The sequence below is a fragment of the Sesamum indicum genome, linkage group LG13 (genome assembly GCF_026168435.1).
Source record: "Sesamum indicum cultivar Baizhima isolate 11 linkage group LG13, ASM2616843v1, whole genome shotgun sequence".
Taxonomy (NCBI): Eukaryota; Viridiplantae; Streptophyta; class Magnoliopsida; order Lamiales; family Pedaliaceae; genus Sesamum; species Sesamum indicum.
In genome coordinates, this window is record NC_142669.1 from 12,951,778 (window position 1) to 12,970,630 (window position 18,853).

Consider the following 18,853-nt stretch of genomic DNA (forward strand, 5'->3'; position numbering starts at 1 on the left):
TTTGGTTGCAATCGAACTATTAACCAGTAACAAATTCTCAGATTTTCAAACAAACTGGGCAAGACTTCATCAGAAAGTCATATCTCAGTTAATATGAATATCACAAATGGATTCTTCGGTCAGATAGCTACCACGAGTAGCTTTCAAATGGCAAATGACTCTCCAACTACCTTGTAAACCTTGCTCCATGTACACTTATGAATAGGCCTTTGGTGCAATCATTTTGGTAATATCTACTCTCATACTAAATTTTTTATTCTTCTCGATTTCTAATGTATTTCAAACTTATCTTTTGTTACTGAAGAAATCAGTCCAACACTATTACAGTCCAACACTAAAAAATCTTTTTATCTACTCTCACTTCTATTCAAATTTCTCTTTCATTTCTTCAGTAACTCATTACTGATTTAAGCATAGGAGTACTAACTTTTGTTTTGAATATAAGTCCCTTAATAATTTAAAATTTTCATGAAAATTCTTCGAACCTGTGGTGTGGCTGGAACTCAATACGCATCAAAGATAAATTTTTTTTAGAGTTTCCAAAGTATGAAAAAACTATTAGAATATTCAACTTAAAAAAAATAAAACAAAAATTATATACAATAATGCATTATGATAGTGCGTGCTTCAAAACAACATTAAATGCATAAATGTATAAATTATTTTTGAAAGATTAGATTTTAAACTCTTTAGGCAAAAATTTCAAGAAAAAGCAAATTATAATTTTGGCAGGAAACTATAAATCATTTGTTTAGCAAATTATGTTGTGTTATACCAAGATAATTGAGTTATGACCTAAAACAATAAGCAACACACAAAAATATAAGTAATCAACAATTTCCCAAAATTTCAAGGAAGAAAACAAGAAAAGGATAAATAAGAGGTGAAATAGTCGGACTTGATAGAAAAGCATCGAAAAAAGGACAAAGAAAAAAGGGAATAAAGAGAGAAGTGGTAGTAGCATCCGGAAAGAAACACAAAAAAAATGACATTATAGAAAGAAATGGAAGACAAAAGGAACAGAAATGTTACTACACCAGAGCGAAACCGAAGAATATTAGGTTTCTTCTCTTTCATTTTTCTTTTAAATAAATAGCCCAATCCAATGTAAAAGCCAAGGCTTCAGTCTGGCGCCCCGGCATGCTATTAGTAACTATGTGAAATTGAAAGTTGAATTTCAAAAACTTGCTCTGTTTTCTGAACATGTGATCAAGCATTCAAATGCGAAACAAAGCGAAGCGAAGGTGCAACAAGAGCTTGGTCGGAGAACAAGTGTAAAGAAAAGACTATCTAAGATTACATGTATAATGACCAATAGTGTTTTGTTAGAGATGGAGTGTACATAGATAAAAACAATGGTATCCCGATTCAAGCAAAAATGGAATTTCTAAACCATCTTTTGCAATTTCTAAATTGCACAAGGATGATACAATTTCAGCTATTTTGGGTTTCACTTGAGGAAAGTACAGGCTAAAAACAAGAAAATGTATGCAACCAAGGATGTAAGAAGTTCAAGAGTCCAAGTAGGCTGCAATAAAGTTGATGGAATGAGTGGAACCAAGAAAGAACCACAAATCCAACCGACCACGAGAGCTCCAAATCTGCAATGGTATGAGAAATTTTCACATGTAAATTATCAAACTCTAATACAGACCCAGAAAAATGGCATACGAGACTCTTAACTTAACCAAACTCACCCAATAATGGCAGCTCTAGGCAAGCTTTTGTTCTTGTCATTGAGGAAGTATATGCAAGCTGCAAGAGATAATGCCACCTGCAGACCGAAGAAAAATGTAAGAATATATGCCAGCAAGCAAATTCTGTCATTGAATATTAACTCATACAGGTGCATGACATGCAAAAGCATGTTAAGTCCATCCACATACACTTACCTTGACATTAATGCCAACAAAAGTAGAAGTCATGCAAAAGCATGTTAAGTCCATCCACATACACTTATCTTCACATTAATGCCAACAAAAGTAGAAGTTGATTTAATGTCACTCTACTTTTCATTCCACTTGCTCTTTTATTTATTTTCTTCGATTGAAATCAATTTAAATTGAATAATCATGGCAGACTATTTGCTGATTTGGGTTGTTCCACAATCCAAAGCATAGATTTTTGGTGCTCAATGGAACAAATACTGTTTTCCTTTTTATTCTCAAAGAGCGGTTTTGTAATTCTTGTCTATGCCAAAATTTTCAGTTAAACAAATCCATAAGCAGCACCCAAGCATTTCATATTTTCTAGCCTAATGTCTTCTGCACAAGTAGTGTATTTTTGCTTGCTTTAAAATGAAACCAACAAATCTCTAGCTTACTGGATATATATATATATATGTTTACGTACATACATATGTCCGTTTCGGCAAATGTTTCAGCTTAGCTGCACTTGGCTGACTTTCAAATAGAAAACAAGTTTTACACATTAATGACGTCAAGTTTATCTTTGAACGCAGCAATTGCTTCATGCATGAGATCATGTGGATTACCAGTAAGATAGCATCACAAAGGGAAGTTTTATCATGTATGTCACAAGCTTCTCTGATATCACACAAGAATATATTCATGTTAGTATCTGTTCGGAATTTGGTCGGGCTGACCCATGATCCAATCGGCATTCATATTTGAATAGATTCTAATTCTACATTGTGTGGGATTATATTCCTTATTGGATTGGACTCTTGCTTTCTTCAGAAGATTTAATAAATAAGAGATCTCTCTCCAGGTGACTGCAAATACATATTTCGCCTAATTTCTATTTATAATTTTACAAAGATCAAGTCCACGTATTTAAGGTGTGTAGACGTTTAGATGCTCTGGTAGTACTCTACCAACACAAGAAAGACATGTTCGTGTTCATGTTCATGACCCAGCCAAGTGAGACTTGTAGGCAAGTCTAATCCAATTATACATGCATTGACAAAATTCCATTGTGTATGGTGCACACCTTAATTTTGTGAATAAAATGATTGATACAGTATCTCAACAAGAACATTTTATCAGGCATCTCATAAAATACAATAGAGAAGAGAACAAATCTATTTCAATGCAATCCAATAGCGAATATATATCGATCCATGAAATGCCTCATGAAGAACAACAGACCCAGTACAGCAGTATTCTCTATGATGAATTATTAAGAAAGCTATATCTTCTTTTTTCAATAGTCAGAACCTTATCTTTGTATAATCATTCAATTCTACTAAAAGTTCACAACTTCACAACTATGATACATCTGGTTCTAAGTATAAATTCCATTTGACTATCGCCATATGACCTGTATCAGGTTTCCGATAATCCAAAGTGTAGGACATACCAACATACTAAGGTAGGACAATTGTTCACAGTACCAATATCATATGAAGTTATGAACTGCCCTAGGTCTCCAATAACATGCGGTACGTATTTCTTGGCAATTCTAACATGCCATAAACAATATGATTTAGCTATTTCATTCTCCTAAAGTCCAGAAAGCCTAAAATTTCACTATAATCACATCAACTACTAATATTTCTTCCTGAGCAGTGGATTAATATCTTCCATGTTACTACTCTATGCATAAATATCGAGATAGTCTCAATCCACAAACAGAAAAAACTTTTGTACCATTCATAAAATTAATTACCAGCAACTTCATTCTACAAACAACATTAAAATCATATGGAGAAAATGGAGCCAAAAATGGTCTCAAAGGATCCAGAACCCCTCTTTTCCCCTTATTCATCCATTTTTTTCCATTTTATGGGCCCCAAAAAGCTCCCAAACTGGAAGCCTCTGAAAAAGCCCGAAAAACCAAATAGCTGGATAGAATATTATATTCAGCTATGGGGAATTATACTGTGCTCCCCAGGACACAGTCAGAGGTGAGCCAAAACTTCATCTTTGCAAATGTAATGGCCATGTAAATACCTGGAAAGCAGGTCCAGCTTCAGCAGAGTTCATCACGCTCCAGCAAGCCATGAAACCAAATAGGAATAACCGTCTGAGAATGATCACAGTAGGAGGAACCTCCACAAAACTGAGCAAGTTCTTAACCCATGGTGGGGATTCCTCAACCTTTTTCTGGAGCCTGGTTTTCAGGTTAATCTTTGTTTTCTTCCTATTTCTGAAGCTGGTCATGAGTAATTTCTCGAAAGCAGCTTCTATTGATTCAGCACTTCTCTCGTGGCCAGCATATTGGGTTAACAAAAAGTTCCGAGCACTCCAAACTTCTTCCTCAGAAGCATCAGTAGTTATACCCAGGCGCTTATAAGGATCCCAGACATTCAATCTAGGGAATTTTGTGAGGCTACCTACAGTCACTCAAAAATGAAGATTACGCTTCAAACTTTTTCTTTTATCCAATCATAAAAGAGAAAACAGTATTATACCTAAGAATTTGTGAAAGTAAACAATAACAAGAGCCAGCAGCATATGTTACCTACACCTCAGACCCCAAGGTTTGCACATGGATACTGTTAATTGAAATGTATAATAGCATTTAAAATTCTTCATACCTCATGTTAAAACTACATAAACACGATAAAGTAAATACACATGTTCACAAACCACATACACCAGAAGCAAAAGAAAGAATTTATACATAGATAATGGACAGCTTTAAAATAATTAGCATCCTTATAAAACTGAAGAAAATAAAACGTTTCAAGAATATAATTAGAATATATTGACTTTAAGATTCAAGACATATGTCGCTCCCTTTGACAGTGGGGAGCCCTCTTCTTCTTCTTTTTCTTTTCCCTAGCGGGAAGCCCTCTTTGAGGGAAGGTCCTTCCGCTGCAAATATTTTTCTTCTGAAAACTCACCTTCATATGGGGCATCCGCCGCACACCTGGCGCTCCTAAAACCCAAGCAGCAAGGCGTAATTTTTCTCAAATTGCCTCGAATTGAGCTGTACCAAGAGCACCATATACAAACAAAGAAAGGTGTCAGACAACAAGAAAAGCCCCTAATTAATCCCCACACCATTACAAAATCACTGCAAAATACACGATGATAAAAGTAAACACAAACTCACAGTCGCTGGCCAAGGAAAGACGAAGACAGGGTAGGGTTTGAGAGAAGAGCTGCCGCCATGAGACCAGAAAATGTATCCTACTCTATTTATCCGAAGCATAAACTTCTTTTCCGTTTTCGGAATTCGGAGCTCCGCTGATTACAGAGACGCCATGGATTCGAGGAGCAAAGAAGCAGCTTGCAGCCCCAAATACGTTTACGGTTGGGGTCGCGTGGAGAGAGAGAAGACGAAGAGTTGTTTCCTGTGGGTTTATTATCTGTTGCTTAGTTCATCTTTCTGGATATAATTATAATTACAAAAAGACCATATATTTTCCGTTGGATAACATCTACACCCCCTCATTTTCAAGTAATTGTGTTTGCCTCCCCCTGGGATCACAATATTTGATGCACGTGTGCTTGCTTTTTATTTTTTCATAAACAAAAGTTTGGGTACATCCCAATGCGACATAAATGAGATAATTACACTCTTCGTTTTTAAAATTTGATGTTATACTTAAATTTTTTATAGTTTGGAGAATTAAATTTAGCATTCTTGAAATTTACTTTCGTCTAATAAATAAATTCCTTCGTTAGTCAAAGTTGACTGAATTTACTAATATTAACAAAAAAGTAAAACAAAAATTGATATTTACCCGTAATTGACTTATTATTGACTTTTTGCAAGTCAAAATATTTTTTTTCCATACTAACCTATCTTTATAACAATGAAGATATATCTCTCCACAATGGGAATGCACTAATTTTATCCCATGTCCTTTGTTTAATGTGGGTTCTACCAACATTCAGCATCTTGCAAATTTGACACACCATTTACCCAACACATGACATACTATTCTCAATATACCTAAACCCATATTTAAGACCTTCCAACACTAATCATATTCAAATACAAAATAAATTACTAGGAATATTCTTTTACTTAACCAAATTAAAGGGCAAGTTCCTAATCCAAGTACGAAACTATACATACAAATACCACCATGTTTCTGAAAAACAAGTAATCTTTCAATTGGCATCTATAGATATGGCATTTTTCAGTTGTCTGGTGAACTCTCACAGTTCCGAAACCCATTCAAATTCCCACAAGTTGGTGAAATTTTTCTTCTCATCATTTGAAATTCAATTGAAAAAACACCAACTTCATATTTTCAGTTCAGATTATTTCCTATAATATTATGCCTGAGAAGAAAAGGTCGATCCATATCCCCAAACGAGGCCCTGGAAACTAAATTCGTTAACCTTGTTTCACAGTTTGGAGTTTTGATCACCTTGAGAGAACTGCTGTCTTAAGACCCTTCTCATAACCTTGTTTGTCGCTGTTCTTGGAAGAGAAGGTAGGGGAACGATTTCGGACACCTGCAAGGTTTGGCATTTATGAGAAGATACCAACACCAGTTTTAACTGCAGAATTCTAGAAATATGCCGTACCTTAAATAGAGGATTTAGTTTTTTCTGCAGGGCTGAATTGAAAGATGCAGACAGATTAATCAAGTCCGTTATTGGTTTGTCAGGATTCTTGAAGACAACGGCAATTACCAACCGCTCAGGTCCACCACCAGCAGGTGGCACTCCAACTGCCGCCGTCTCCAAAACACCAGCGTCGACTGAATTACAGATGCGCTCAATCTCAACTGAGCTCACCTGAATGGAGAAGGAAAAAGGCTAAATCAGTGGTTTACATATCGATCTAGAGAAAAATCAGCCAAATGGGGAAGTGCATAGATGCTCACTTTTACCTAAAAGGACTCAAAACATGGATCTTATACACAGTTATACAATTCCCACAATCTCTCATTAATTAAACAAGATCGTGAAGCTTTGCACACCTTTATACCCCCAAGATTCATAGTATCATCAGCACGGCCATGTGCTCGGTAGTATCCTCTTGACGTGCGCTCAAAGACATCACCATGCCTTCTGAGAAACTGTTAGGAAGTTATGAGATAAGATACTGTTAGGAAAAAGAGACAGGAGCCCATTCATGAAATTAGTGACAAATGGAAGCAAGAGGATCAAGTAGTTGACCTTCCCATTCCAAACTGGCATTCCCTTGAAGTAGATATCATGGTGATCAGCATTCAGTAGAGTGCTTGAAGCTCCAAACATTTGTGGACCAAGTGCTAGTTCACCAATTCCAGGTCCACTCTGTGGCTCCATATGAAAACAACAAAAATTATAAGTTGGATTAACATTTACAATGGAGATAAAACCACAAGCTTTATGATTCACGGAATTAGCAATGGGCAAGCACATAGAAGACCATCATGTGATTTCTTCTCTCTGCGGATGGTTCCCAAATTTACCGCTTCTATCTGATTAAGTTAACTTCAGAATTTTCTCCAGTCCAAAATGTTTTCTTTTCCTTGTCTTTGCACTTCATACATTCTATTCTTACCTCCTATTTACCCAAGACTGCATGCTATGACTAATAGTGCCAATTTCCAATCAATTCGAGATTGCAATAATTGCTATAGTTGAAGTGCAACATAATATCACCTCGACAAAGGAAGCATGTGAATTTATTCTCCAATTTCATGCAACTAAAGAAATAGCTAGGCCCTTCAGATATTTTGACCAGATATAAGAAGGCTCATCCTCCAGAACTCTAAGTATGACAAGTCTGGATATGCTTCTCGTGACTCTTAGGTTTTTCGCAAGTATGAAATCATGGCATACACAACTGACATAACACATCTCTTTTCTTTGCTTCAGGATCAAAGATCTAACAGTGCTTACTATTGGAAATCCATCAGCGCCAAGAATAAACAGACTGCAGCCCATCGCCGGAGTGCTGAAAGCTGCTAGTGATTGATGCTGCAACAATGAACCAGTAACGAATCCACCACCAATTTCAGTGCCACCACAATACTCAATCACAGGCTTGTATCGAGCTCTCCCCATCAACCAGAGGTATTCATCCACATTTGAAGCTTCACCGGTGGATGCAAAGCAACTACAGGAAATCAATAACATATTAGGCTGGGTTTAGGCATCTATGACAGCACTAATGGCACTTAAAATAAGCTAACACTTCTGACAAAAGGAGTTTCACGGAGAGCTTAATCAACATTTAAAATGCTATAACTCCAGTTAATCAGAACCCTTCTTCATGCTTCCTTAGTAAGGGAATATTATCGTAGCCAGACCTCATTCACTGCTTTCAGATGGTGGAAATATTATTTTACAATAGTGACTAGCAACTTAATGTCTTCAGACCTTAACATCAAGTGTGCAGATTTCAGTTTTTGTTGTCCATTCTAGGAAGGATGAATGCTCATCCAATAACATGCAAATGCATCATTATATGACAACAACAAATCTATTACAAACTATGAGCTGCAACTTATAAAAACTTTCAAGACAAACTAACGTTAACAGCATCCAAAATATGGATTTATGGTTCAAATAATTCCAACCTACCGGATGGCTGACCAATCATAAGTAGCTGTTGTATTAGCGCTTTTCCAAGCCCTCACAATACTAGGGATAACACCCAGCATTGTTACTCTAGCGTCCTAAAAAGTAGCATTTGGATTTCAATCAGTGAAATAACAAAGGTAAAGCCAACGTCATTGTAGGGACTTATTGATTCAATATCGACGCGCCTGGAAACAATTACAAATCCACTGCCATAAATTAAGAAATCACTCCACGAAGACTTTTTCCCTCTTTGTCTTTATATTCGCTTTACCATTCATAATAAGCTTATCAATTTCTTCTGTTGTTTCACATTTTCAAATGTAGGGATCCAGGAGTTTGAGCTTACAAGTAGGTAAAAGAGAAAATAAGAACCTCCACTTTTTCATTGCTAAGCAATTATGTAATGGGATGATTTGACGGGTGAGTAATGCTGAAAAACCATTCTAGAGAATCGAAAATTTCAAAAGCAAAAATAGAGATCTGAAGTACCCTTAAACATGGCTAGCTTTGAAATAAGGTTCATGTTCAACTGTCTGTAAGTCATATCTTGTGAACAGCATGAATCTGCAACAGAACCTTAGTTTTTGCATGCATCAATTATGTATCAACAGGTTTGAGGTTGACTGTGATCCACAATTCCTCGACTAACTTCAGACAGATATTCACCTCTACTTTTTGAGGTTTGGGGTACACACCCATGATTATATATATCATATAATTCAACAATTAGAAAGGAGCTTTCTTGTTCACAGATCTTAACGACATAGACCAAGTGAGCTGGAACGCTTTGCAGTAAAAGGAAAAGCCTTCTTTAAATAGAAACATTCAAATGTCAACTTTTAGAACATTCACTGGCACCATTTCGTCCACATATGACAATAACAAAAGATAACTTTCATCACTTATATCTTCATATACATCGCAAATTAGGTCAAAACAATGCCAGGTACAAGGAATAAAAGGTTCCAATATCACCTGCACAAACTTGGCAAAGCCAGAACCAAGGGGGGATCCATTATATAGAGCTATTGAAGCCCCATTTAATAATGAAGCATAGACAAGCCAAGGACCCATCATCCACCCAAGATTAGTCGGCCAAGCGACAACATCTCCTTTGCGAATGTCCATGTGGCACCAAGCATCTGCAGCAGCTTTAAAAGGTGTTGCAAGATTCCACGGGATTGCCTTAGGCTCCCCTGAGGCACAAACACCACCCCTTATTAATGTAGTTGGTCTCTTTTACATTTAATCATTTTCAACATTATTACACCAAAGGAGGTCGAGGTTGTCAACTATCATTCAGTGCTGATTCTATTATAAGATATTCTTATATTACAGTATTCACTTAAGGGTTAAGTACATCCACATTCCTTGACACTCGGCCTAATTACCAAAACCACTCCTCATTGGTTGCTGCATCTAGCAAACATCACAAAACTTTAAGAGAGGCAAATGTACTTTCAACACGTTGACATGTAGCTTCGGAAATGAGGCCAGGCCTCAAGGCTCATCGTTGTTTTCTTCCATATTACTTTTCTAAGCATCTCTCTTCTCCATAATTTAATCCTAAAAGACTAGAAGACAAAAATAATTTTGTTGATATCTGCAGTGTTCATCCAAACCCCCAAGGGAAAGGTTGCAATTGTAAAGCATTTTTGGAGGATGTCCAAATGTAATTCCAATGTTTCGAGGTGTAAAATGTAATTATGCTATTTTAGAGTGGGTGCATGCAATAAACCCTAGTAAAGAATGCTACTAGGAGAAGGTGCAAATGCAATGGAGAGAGCGAATGAAGAAACTTTGTCCTATTGTAGGAAACAAGAAAGAGATCCACCATCTATATGCACAACTTTCCTCTTCTTTTTCTTTTTTTTTTTTTTTTTGACTTGCAGAGGAGTTGTAGAATGACCATTATAAGGAGGAACAAACTTCCACGAAGTTAACCTTCCATCAGATTGCAGAAAGCCACTGAAGAGAATATTTTTTCAGCCTTCATGCATCATTGTTCAGAATTTTTCAAAATGGTGATCCTTTGATGGTAGAAAACATTGCACATGCTGGAAAGGGGACAAGATATTTCTTCTGAAGTCCTTGACTACTCAATTTTACCACATAAGTAAGATAATATTGATCCTGAAATACCTGTAGTCCCTGACGAGAAAAGAATATTTGTGAATGCTTCAGTTGTTTGTTCAACAGCAACAAACTCAACTTCTCTGCAAGTGGACATCATACTAGGATGAGAGCGTAAAAACTGCAGATTGCATCAAAAGATTCTGATTCATTTACTGAAACAGAGAATAGGCTAAACTGACACCTCCACTGAAGAAATAAAAAGGCACGGCTAGATTTAAGGGGCAAGTCAAACACAAATCATTTACCTTCACAAATAAGAAGCAGTGTGATGAATGTGCATAATTTAAAATGTCATATTCCATGTCTAAATGCAACAGTTAATGGAAAGTACTGAAATCTATGCTGGAACATCTCTAACTGTCAAGATTTTATCAGAATTTAGATACAAAAGATTGTGACACTAACCAAATCAGAAGTACAAATAATAGGGTGAAGTATAGTTTGGCTTAATTACAATTATCACCTTATTGTTTGAACAATTACCAATACAACCCTAATATTTGACATACTGTGTAGCCATTTGAAGCCGATATGGAAATTTTATAACTATCCTTACCGTCTTTAAGAAAAAAAGATAAGAATAAATTTGGAAAGTGAAATGATGGAATAACCATTTCACCATAACATTATAAAGGGTGTTAATGTTAATTTTAAAGATTTGTATTTTATTTCTTTTGATCTTATAAAAAGAAGAGACAAAATTACTTTAAAAATTGAAATGATGGGTTATTAATATTTTAATCTTATAAAAGACGTTAATCTAAATATCAAATAAAATATTTTTTCTTTTAATATTTTAAAATTAAAAAAAATTACTTTTATTTTTCTCTTTTGTTTTACTTTCCTCTCTTCTTAATCTATCTTACGTTTAACTACCACCAACCGAGCACCAACATCCCAACATCTCAACCTTCTTGTCCGAACATGGCCACCAGCCCCACTTGCTCTTCTCGCCATCTAGCCCAATCCTTAGTCATACATACATGTATATATACTTCTATATAAAAATATATACATTTATATATTTTATTATATATATAATATACTTTTTAGCAAAACCAATATTTGTATATTTACAAACTTGTATATAATTAATTTTAAAAAAGTATATGTGTAAATATATATTTAGATAACTTTTGCTATTTTCTTGTTTATTAAGGGTATCTTGCATTTATCAGCTAATGAAAGAACAGTTTAGTTAATGAATCATTAAGAAATTTGGAACAATTACAAAAGTAAAATAATTGTTTTTGCCAACTAAAGGAGCTTTTCTTACCAACTAAAAATAATTGGGAATTAATTTAATGTTTAGTGTTAATTTATAATAAAATTTAAAGTACTTGGATTATTACAAGGTTTTAGAATCATGATTGTAATTTTCTCTCATTATTTACAGCACACAGATCTTACGACCTTGAGAACTTTCACCATTTTAACCCCTTACGAATTCTAAAAGTTACAATTACTCCCATAGGTTACTGAAAGGAGCTTCTAACTCAATCCAAAGGGCATTTTTTCCATAAAAAATGGTTATATTAGGTCAAATTCATTTCCTACCTTTGTATTGGAAGTTCATATAATTTTTTTACTAAATCCTAAAGGAGGAGGGGTCAAATGTTGGATGGAGGTCACTACCAGAGATATTAGTAACTTCTCAAATAATGAGGTTATAATAGCACTTAGGTTACACTATTAGGGGTATGTGTGTAATTCCCTAAATAGTATTTGAACAATATTGGGTTTTATGCATTCTAAACAATATCTAGATTAGATTTATATCACGCCCCCTGTAGATTAAAGAGTTGAACATATTGTGACTCGATCAGCCACAACTTTTACTAGCATGCTTACTTGGAAGCATATGCTCTCTCAAGAAAACTCTGCCAGGAAATGTCAGTATCGCGCAATATCCGGCTGAAACTGGAGCCTCTGGTGGGAATTACAATTGCCATTGGTGATCGAGCATCAACAACTCTACTGCAGTATTTCGATAAAATACGTGTGAGAAACACAGATGAAAGAACGAAAAGATCAATAAAAAGTGTAGAGAAATCAGGAGGGGTCATGATTCTAAGCCGTATCTGCATAAGTTTCATATCAAGATCACATGCATTTAACTGGGTAATGTTACCAACCGTAACATCAGTAGTACAACATTACAAACTAAATTGAGGATTCAAAGTTTTTTGTCTGGTTTGACCAAGATGGAATGGTTGTTTTATATTGGAGTATGTTGTCAGGCCCTCAGAGTTAAGGGGTGGATTTCTTTGCATGAATAACATCTGAGTCTTAGCAGCAGACAACTGCAACTTTTGCCGCATTTAGAGGTTCAGATAGCTGGGAGGCACTTTTCTTATTTTTAGAGTTAATTACATTTTGCTATCCGAACTATAACCGTTTTTACACTTTGGCATCTAAGCTTTTTTTCGTGTCAACTTACCACATCAACTTTACGAAATTTTGCACTTTGCCATTTATAACTATTTTTCCATCAAGTTTTTTGTCAAAAAAACATCACATACAGTGCACATATGATATTTAAGAACTATGTAATGTGATATTTTCCACATATGCATAGCATGTGATATTTTTCCGGTAAAAAAATCAGCAAAACACCGATCATATACGGTAAAGTGCAAATTTCGCAAAGTTGAGACGGCAAATTGACACTAAAAAAGTTTAGCTGTCAATGTATAAAAACAAGCATAGTTCAGATGGCAGAATGTAATTTACCCTTATTTTTATTTTTTTGCTATACCTCCAATTAGATCTACATTTCCAGTGTCTAAGGCATCCCGCTTGGGCAGATATGTGGATATTGTTAAGAAATGAAAATCTTCATAAGAGAAAGTCTTTTCAGTTCCCCCCCATCCATTGCTTGAATGAAATTTTATTCATTTGAGAAGACTGAGTCATACATGCATTCTCAATTCAAAAGCCGGAGAAGGTTTTACTAATAAATCAATATTTCACTGAAATTCGGGGTTCTGTATCCATCAAAGTGTAAATTGAAGTTTGCTGAAGTTCGGGGTTCTTTATTCCATAAAAGTGCTGGTGTAACTTCTTACTGGGTTTGGGTCTGCCCTGGAATTCCTTCCAGAGCCTATTAGATAATTCTTTTGCTTTATATTCACTGATTGTGCTAAAGACCCAGATAATGAAACCCATTCTTTTTGCCACGAGCTTCTAAATCAGATTTGTAAGACTCATAACGCATGACAAACGACAAGCAGGGAGAGGGAGAGAGAATTACCTGTATAAAGGAAGTTTTCTATCACCGCGAATGATGAGATCCTGGAAATGATGGTTGGATTTCCAATGTATTATACAACAAAAGAGTGAGAGTAAGAATCAAGGATGCACCACACAGCCCAGCTGACTAAAGGAAACGCATCAAATAAATATTTTGCAACTAGAAAGCCACAACTAAATCCTAACAATTGAAAACATGATCACTACAATCCTTTTAATGTTCAAGTAAAATAATGTAGTTTTAATTAAGCCCAAATTTTTACATAATCCATCTCGTAAACATATTGCAGAATTTTTGAACCATGAAACGCATTCAGGATTATTTTGCTACCTTATTGAACAGAGGTAAGACTTTATGCGGGCATTAAAAATATGATAATCCTTAATGCATAGAGAAATAACGGAATTGTCACCTGAGTGAAAATTGCTTTCGCATTCGATATTTTGAGCCTTGCAGATATTTCATCTGGTGCAAAACTATCAGCAATGGACACAACTACATAACCAGCAAGTACAATGGCCAGGTAGATCACCACAGAGTTAATATCCATGGGCATATCTATGGCAATTGCAGAGCCTTTCTCCAATTTCAGGGTTTCTATTGCATGGGCAACAAGCCTACAAATAAGTCTTAAACAGAGTTTCACATCATCTAAACATTAAGGTCTCAAATTCTTAGGAAAATAATAGCACAATTTCGTCATATATGTAGGAGGGATCCAATTCCTAACAGAACTCCAGAGAGCAATTGAAACCAGATAAGACAAACAATATGCTGTCAAATTATGAAAGGAACCAGTGATTCTTTGTTGGAAACATAAAAAGGTTGATGGCTTTGGCAGAAGAAGTAGAAAGAGCTCTAAACATGCAACCAAAACTAGATGATAGAGAAAATTGTTTAAACTAATGCCAAAAGAGACCCATTCTAAGTGGATATCACTTCTAAGTATGATTGTGGATAGGAAATTCATACAGAATACCTCCAAAACAACTAAAGGTTGGATTCTTTTCCATTTAATATTTTTGCTAATGGACACCAAACTTACTTTTGGTTCACCAGTCAAAGCGGACACTTTGAGTCATAAAGTCACTTTCACTTTCTATTGCAAGGATGTCCAGTAAGACTTCATGAGTAAAACGCTATATCCATCATGTCATTTTCTAAAATTGTTTTCACTCCAAGGGATAGTTTGGGCCAGCTTTTGGAAATGATTTTCGCCTTCTGGCTTAAAAAAACACTTTCAAAATGTTGGGGAGACTGGTTCTGTTTCTTAAACTTAGGAAAAAAATACTTTTGAGCCAAAAACTAAGCAGCTTAAGGGTAATTCTGGTTGCTTTGGCTTTTCTATAAATCACTTTAATTCATTTTGTACTACTTTACCCTCGTTATAATACTTACAATCCAAAATTACCCTTCAATTTATTCTTCAGAGTTCAGATTAACAAATATAGAATTGATATTGTGCTCTTCAAATAGTTTGAATTATTCAGGACGATTAAAATTTAAAATATCACAATTTATAATATTGAATGTTTATATTTTATGCTCTACATTATTTGATATTATTCCTGTACTATAGAATAGGAACTAAGTTGTTGTGATTAATTAATGACAAAGTAATTTTTTTTAACAATCCTAAAAGTTTACTTATTGCATTGATGATTATAATTAATTGGAACATTATTTAATTAAATATTTATTTATTATTAGTACTTAATATTCTTATAATAAAAAAAATAACTATTTGTAAATAATTAATGAAATATACTAATTAAAATAAATTTGATTGTTTTTAGCAAAAACAATAATATTGGTAAATGGGAAGTGCAAATGTTAAGCAAAAATAGCATCTAGGTGCAAAACGGTCTTAATCAATGTAGCTCTTTCAGAAGTGCTTTTCTCCCAACTACTCATAATTTTTACATTTTATCTACTTCTCACTAGTTTTACAAACACTCCTAATTTTTCATTGAACTGCAACTTCCAATTTTTTCTATAGTAAGCACTTCTCTACAAGTAGAAGTTTTCTCAAACACTCCTAAGAGTTGTATACATTTCATGATAATAAGGAACAGGTATATTTGTAGCAAATATTACAAACTGTCACATCCACAAACAAACCTTCAGGAAGAAATAATTAAGAATATGGAACACTTCAAAAGAATAGCATACCAAACTGATTTGCGTAACTCCGTGAGGGTCATCCTATTTATTGGCAATTCATCATCTCCTTCATCACGCCATATCACAGCAATATCCTCGAGAGTCCTCTCAGCATTCAGACTCAGGCAATTGTTCGCTGGATTTGTCATTGCACATGGAAGCCAGTGACCCCCTGGGTGAGTAGAATCCTCATGCAAAATGCATACGGGAGGAACCGAAAAAGAGATATTCATTTTTCCGAATATAGTTTTCCAATAAACCTAACAAAGAAAAGGAAAACATAAAATGGAAAACAGCGAATCACTAACATTCTTCTAACAATTAAGGACCATGATGAGGAACAATTTATTCCAACCTCAGGGTTCGAGACGGAAAATTCCTGAAAATCAAGGAAGCTTGTAATAGGATCCACATATTTTGACTCTAAGAATTCTTTTCCATGATTCTCCAGTAGCTTGCCAACATTTGTCAAATTTGCGTCATCACTGCATAGAGCGTATTAAGAACATATATTAATAACTAGGTTGACTTTGTAACTCTTTGGAGTATATTCTTCTACTTTGCCTTCATTGTTTCTTGGGTTTAGTTACATCTGGTTGTGTCATTCAGTCCTCCAATAAAAACTAGAATTCAGTAAATCTTGATACAGTATCTTGTTTACAGAGTAAATTACTCTATATAGTATCCAGAGTATCCAGGATGCATACAATTATAAAGCACAAGCACCAAGCACCTCTTTAATATTGCTTAGCTTCTACCATTCAAATCCAAACTTCTTATTTCTCTTTTGGATGGTTGTCAGTCACCTCCTCCACATCTCATTATATCCATACATGGGAAAGCCATTTCTGCAGTCATTTCACAGAAATAGCCATCTTACCCGTCACACGCAAGAAATTTGGCTTTATGTTCTGGTCAGTAGACAAATAAAACCATAAGTACAATTATTCCAGGACTTCCTAGGAAAATAAGCCTCATGCATATTTAGTTTTCAAGCTCAAAAAGTCAATAACTCTAAGGATGTCATATTTGATTAAGATTCTTCCACTTATTATGCCTCGGTGCACACAACACAAACCTTTTCTCCGGTTCCAGTACTTGATTTACATTACCCCAATAGTTCACTTCTTTTTCTCTAACAATTGCACATTAACCATTACCTATACAGAAGTTCTTACTAACAAGTAGCTAGTCAGAAAATTACCAGTATCAGCGAACACCTCACTACCAAGACTTTACGTGTTTATTACTTGCAGATCCGAACAATCACCTTTCTTCCACTACTTAAATTGTCCAGCCAAAAACTTATTAAGCACCTTTGCAGAATCTCAGAGAAAAACGCACAAAAGGAAGCTATTATTAACTGGTGAACCTAAAATCGTAGTAGTCACAGTGAATTTAGACAACACCGAAAATGGAGAGGTACATACGGGTCGGGCGACCAAGCAGGAGGGTCGGGCCCGTAATATTTGTAGCAGCCATAGTACATCATTTGATGGAAAGAAAAAGGGAGCTCCGGAGTAAGAAGGTGCTTGGTGATGTTATGCCACGTTTGGGGGGTTCCAGAGCCGCAATTTTGTATTATTCCGGCGAGCTGGCGGCGGAGTTCGTCGGCGTTCTCATAGGCTATGCCCAAGGCCGCTATATCAGCGGTGGTGATACAGTCGAGGGACTTGTAATTCTCGCTTCCCATACCCAAAAGCTCCACTATGTTACAATTCTGCAGAAGCAAGAAAAATTTGGCTCTCTGTTCATCCAATGCTGGAGACAGGAGATTGATGATGGAACTGATGATTGGGTTACAGGTTCTTCTTTTAATTGACCCAGGCCAACAATAAAAATCAAGAAAGAAACGTATACGGTATACGTGTACGCTTCCTACGCTCACGGAATTTAGCAAAGAGTACTAGTATCGGCGTAGTATGTCACTCTTCATGTTCACTCTCAATTATATTTGGACGTATTCCCAATATTAATAATTAAATTTAATTTAATTAATTATTTCATAACAAGAAATAGTCTGTTGGATGGTCATCTAGTAACAGTCCATTACACTAGAGATTGGGTGAATATAAATGAACATTTAGACAACTGAACTCATACGGATAAAGTCCTTCCATCAACAGTCTTCCAACCTTAGTCTAGGGCATGGAATTGAGGTTCGGTTCCCATACTAGACTAGGTATCTATACTTAATAACTCGAGACCACCCGTTTACCCTACTGAATTGTCACGGGGAAACCTATCCCACTTATTTAATCACTATGGCCACAGAATTTTAGAAAAACGTGTCTCAAAGCGTATAGGAGATGCCATTGTGATGATATTAATATGGGACAAATTTTTTCTTAGAACGCACCATTCTCACTACATATTCTGATTGCACTAGATAAGGCTTAACGTCCATATCTTTCGATACAGACATTGTTGGCCAGATTTAAGCTACAACCATCATGTGCATGTGACTGCTATGGTTCCTCAAGTTCGAAGACTAATCTCGTACTATCGGAGTCGGGAATCCCAGTCACACCGAACAAGCCTTTGGAGGCTTCCATATGACAGTTCTTGTGAGTCAATTCAGTCAGTCGACTACCTTGCCAACCAACCCACTAAAACTGCATAGACGACCTATGTCTCCTACCGATGAAATACGGTTGTAGTACTTAGTCCAAATATCTTTAGGACACTCGATTCCCTATTGCGAAGTCTTCAATTTGAAATGTTGCAGACCAATCTATAACGGTTGGTTTCATGGCTGCCAATCACTGCGCAGCCAAACCCCTTGGATTTGTCCATTTGATCTATGGGTTTTGTAGTGTAGTCAAGTAAATATTAACACAAGTACACACAATAAAGA

At 35.6% G+C, this 18,853-nt stretch overlaps 2 protein-coding genes across 5 annotated transcripts; both read right to left on the reverse strand.

The window, feature by feature from the left end:
* Window positions 1–1,275: 1,275 nt before the first annotated feature.
* CDF1 (cell growth defect factor-like protein (DUF3353)) lies at window positions 1,276–5,258 on the reverse strand. Its single transcript, XM_011098640.3, has 5 exons — window positions 5,023–5,258; window positions 4,811–4,896; window positions 3,915–4,297; window positions 1,698–1,774; window positions 1,276–1,601 (listed from the first exon to the last, which is right to left on the reverse strand). Exons 1-5 carry the CDS (start codon window positions 5,079–5,081, stop codon window positions 1,451–1,453), a joined length of 756 nt encoding a protein of 251 aa, XP_011096942.1. The 5' UTR covers window positions 5,082–5,258; the 3' UTR covers window positions 1,276–1,450.
* On the reverse strand, window positions 5,109–17,884 carry AAE17 (acyl-activating enzyme 17). Of its 4 annotated transcripts, none has more exons than XM_088876955.1 (15): window positions 17,427–17,882; window positions 16,352–16,481; window positions 16,006–16,256; window positions 14,246–14,450; window positions 13,834–13,874; window positions 12,432–12,557; window positions 10,587–10,660; window positions 9,420–9,640; window positions 8,445–8,539; window positions 7,761–7,977; window positions 7,050–7,175; window positions 6,851–6,949; window positions 6,453–6,665; window positions 6,293–6,380; window positions 5,109–5,263 (listed from the first exon to the last, which is right to left on the reverse strand). In XM_088876955.1, exons 1-15 carry the CDS (start codon window positions 17,687–17,689, stop codon window positions 5,109–5,111), a joined length of 2,304 nt encoding a protein of 767 aa, XP_088733081.1. In that variant the 5' UTR covers window positions 17,690–17,882. The 4 variants fall into 4 exon arrangements, with proteins under 4 accessions (XP_088733081.1, XP_011096944.2, XP_020554236.2 ...); XM_011098642.3 differs by having other exon boundaries at window positions 7,050–7,169; window positions 17,427–17,878; XM_020698577.2 differs by lacking the exon at window positions 17,427–17,882 and adding an exon at window positions 17,201–17,358.
* Window positions 17,885–18,853: the final 969 nt, after the last annotated feature.